This window comes from Nematostella vectensis, chromosome 12, assembly GCF_932526225.1.
Source record: "Nematostella vectensis chromosome 12, jaNemVect1.1, whole genome shotgun sequence".
NCBI classification, from domain to species: Eukaryota; Metazoa; Cnidaria; class Anthozoa; order Actiniaria; family Edwardsiidae; genus Nematostella; species Nematostella vectensis.
The window spans coordinates 12,967,935-12,971,909 of NC_064045.1; the positions used below are offsets into that span (position 1 = coordinate 12,967,935).

At 48.4% G+C, this 3,975-nt stretch overlaps 1 protein-coding gene across 1 annotated transcript; it reads left to right on the forward strand.

Annotated features, from left to right (window-relative positions):
* Positions 1–401: 401 nt before the first annotated feature.
* Positions 402–2,034, forward strand: LOC125557119. Its single transcript, XM_048719427.1, has 4 exons — positions 402–856; positions 954–1,328; positions 1,419–1,671; positions 1,795–2,034. Exons 1-4 carry the CDS (start codon positions 402–404, stop codon positions 2,032–2,034), a joined length of 1,323 nt encoding a protein of 440 aa, XP_048575384.1.
* Positions 2,035–3,975: the final 1,941 nt, after the last annotated feature.

The window sequence follows — 3,975 nt, forward strand, 5'->3', positions numbered from 1 at the left end:
CAAAAGGCACCAATGATCATCTCATGACCACACGGATCCCCATATCCACCAAACAACATGCAACGATTATCAGCGCATATGCACCGACCATGACTAATCCCGACGAGACCAAAGACAGGTTCTACGAAGACCTGGACAACCTACTGAAAAGCGTACCCGACCAGGACAAGCTCCTTCTGCTCGGCGACTTTAATGCATTGGGCACAGAACACAAAACCTGGGAAACCTGGGACGGTGTGCTAGGAAGAAACGGAGTTGGCAACTGCAACAGCAACGGTCTCCAGCTGCTAAGAACATGCGCTGAACACAGTCTACTAATCACCAACACTGTCTTCCGCCTCTCCCTACGCAAGAGAACATCGTGGATGCATCCCCGTTTCCGCATTGGCACCTCATAGACTATGTCAATGTGTGGAGCAGATTGCTGGACGGATCACAGGCTAATACTACCAAAGATCAACTTCCGCATTCAATCCCCCAGGCGTCCACAAGAAAAGAAAACCCCAAAGAGGCTAGACACCACCAAACTACAATCTGAGTCTATTAAGCGAAAGTTGTGGGAAGAGCTAGACAACAAGCTGGAGCACATCCACTTTACCAACAACAACGTCGAAGAATACTGGGCGTCCCTCAGAGACTGCATTTACCAAACGTCCTCAGAGCACCTCGGCCCAACTCGAAGAAAACACCAAGACTGGTTCGACGAAAACTGTGGCGAAATTCAGGTCCTCCTGGAGAAGAAACATCTACCCCACAAAGCGTATTTGAGCGATAAAACCTCCCAATCCAAAGGTGATGCCTACAAAGCAATCCGGCGGACCGTGCAAGCTAAGCTACGCCAAATGAAAGACTCATGGTACAACAAGAAGGCGGAGGAGATACAGACTTATGCTGACACCAACAACTCCAGACGCTTCTATGATACCCTGAAGAGCATCTACGGTCGTCCTCAGGACCCCCCCAGTGTTAAGTGCGGATGGGAAAACTCTGCTGACTGATAAAGAGAAGATCCTGTCCTGCTGGGCCGAACACTTTGAGAACATACTGAACAGGCCCTCATCAATCAACGAAGCCGCCATTGCTTGCCTCCCCCAAGTTCCCATCAAATCTTCTCTCGCAAGTCCCATTACCGACGAGGAAGTGACCAAAACCACCAGTGCTCTTCTAAATGGAAAAGCCCCAGGAGCAGATGCCATCCCAGCAGAGATATACAAAAATTGTGGACCCACACTGACCCTGAAACTTGCCGAGCTGTTCAACTTGATGCTACAGGAAGGGAAACTGCCTCAGGAGCTTAAAGATGCCTTGCTTGTACACATATATAAAAGGTAAGGGAATCGTCGATGCTGTGACAACCACCGTGGCATACCACTCCTGTCGATTGCTGGCAAGATCCTTGCACGTGTGCTACTCAACAGGCTACTGAACCACCTCGAGACAGGCCTCCTACCAGAAAGTCAATGTGGCTACCGCAAAGGTCGTATGATATTTGCAGCACGCCAACTCCAGCAGAAATGCAAAGAGCACCACCAAGATCTATACACAACCTTCGTAGACCTCTCGAAGGCCTTCGACACCGTGAGCCGCGCAGGCCTCTGGAAGATCATGTCGAAATATGGTTGCCCAGAGAAGTTCATCACACTAGTGCGCGCGTTTCACAATGGCATGCAAGTGAGAGTTATGGACGATGGTGGCGCATCAGAACCCTTCGAAGTCTCTAATAGTGTGTCAAACATGGTTGTGTTCTAGTTCCAACTCTATTCAGCATCATGTTTTTCGCAATGCTGACTGAAGCCTTCAGAGACAGCAATCTCGGCCATCCCCATACACTACCGTACGGACGGCAAACTCTTTAAGCTGAGCAGGCGCAAAGCCAAATCAGAAGTCAAGGAAGCCCTTGTACACGACATGCTCTTTGCTGATGACTGCGCCCTGAATGCCAGCTCCGAACACGAAATGCAACATAGCATGGACCATTTCTCCTCTGCCTGCGATGCCTTTGGACTCACCATCAGCATAAGAAAACAGAAGTGATGTATCAGCTAGCTCCCCACAAAGCCTACAGCGAGCCGACCATCACAAAGGGAAAGAAGCTGAAAGCGGTAGATACCTTCACCTTTCTGGGCAGTACCCTCTCCAGATCCGTGCGCATCGATGCTAAAGTTGATGGTAGAATCGCCAAGGCTAGCACAGCGTTTGGCAGACTGAGGAAGAAGGTATGGGAAAGAAAGGGACTGAGCATGAAAACCAAACTTAAAGTCTACAAGGCCATCGTCCCGCCCTCACTACCTAATCCTGCAAAACCTGGACATTGCACAGCTCCAATGCCAAGAAGCTGAACCACTTTCACATGAATTGCTTACGCAAGATTCTCCAGGTCAGATGGCAGGCCAAAGTACCAGACACCGAGGTCCTCAGCCGCGCCGATATGCCGAGCATCTACACCCTCCTCGGCAAGAACCAAATGCGCTGGGCTGGCCATGTTGTGCGCATGGATGATGATCGCCTTCCGAAGAAGCTATTCTATATCGAACTAGCCTCGGAAAAGAGATATACTGGCGGCCAATACAAGCGCTTCAAGGACAACCTGAAGGCAAATTTGAAGAGCTTCAACATTGATGTCAACAGCTGGGAGACAGCAGCACAAGAGCGATCCACATGGCGCAGCTTCCACAAAGGTGCCAGCCACTACGAAAGCACGAGAGTGGAACTGGCACAAAAGAAAAGAGCGACCAGAAAACAGAGGCAAACCAAAGTCACGCCACCCTCAGATCCCATGTGTCCTACGTGCGGAAGACGTTTCTGCGCACCAATGGGACTGATCAGTCATCTCCGTGCCCACCACCGAACGCAAACGAAGTGATGACATGGTCATCATCCTCTGGATGGACGAACTCTATCTAAGGTGTTAACATGGAAGCACATTCTGAGAACTGGCCTTCTCCATGGATATCACATGAATACACAAGTCCAGAAGAACTCTTTCTTTGCTCTGACAGACCTCCAAACTTACTCCAAAGGCTAGTCCTTGTGTTAAATGCAGTAACTTGTAGCTGAGATATCTCTTACCCATTGGCGTTGACGAGTTTTGAATTATGCTTAACCCAGTTAAGGAGCGCATGGAAAAGATCTCTTGAATACTTTCTGTACTGATTTCCAAGAACTCATTAGACTTGATAACATCAAGGAAATCTGCACACACAAGATCCAGAGCAGTTGTCTCGAACAGTGGGGACTTATAGTCCAACGCGATCCCGTAGATACGTAAAGGATTAGCTGATATAAGTTGACACATTTAAGCTAGGGAGCTATCGACTGGGGATTTCAGTGTCTCTAGTAACAAAAAGTCTGCTGCTTTCAAAATGGCTACGGCATTTTCCGTTGTCAGCTCGATTTGCCCCGTGTAAATGAAGGTTAGCACATCTTCGGTAACTTCAGGGTCGATCTCTCCCAAGTTTACGATGTTTTGAGAGTTCTCTTGCATGTTTGAGGCGAACAGTCCAGCGAAGAAGCCTCCGCTTGCTGGGAATTCACGGCCATTCACAACAATAGTCACATCACACAAGAGCCCAGAGCGACGCAACTTGTCCAGTTGTTGTATGACAGCTTGAGTTTGGTCTATCTCACATAGTTTTCTAGAGTTTGTAGGACGTTGATTTATGCTCAAGTTGTTATCCATACCGAATCTGTGCTGCTGATAGCTGAAAGGGATGGGCTGTGATGGGCTGATCCCGGAAACTACCGTCTAGGACTGGGACAAAGTACACAGGATACCCGACCCCTCTTTTTGTTGCAAACAAAATGAATAGTTCACGTTTCAAAAAGTACCCATTTACGCTTTCTTCACATCATTGTATTATTCCAGACTCGCTAAAAGAGACAATTGCTAGTACTGTGTACTGCTCATATACTCATGCGACACTCACAATGGCAACACTCTGCAGTGCCAAGGCGTCAAAGAATGTTAATTTTTTC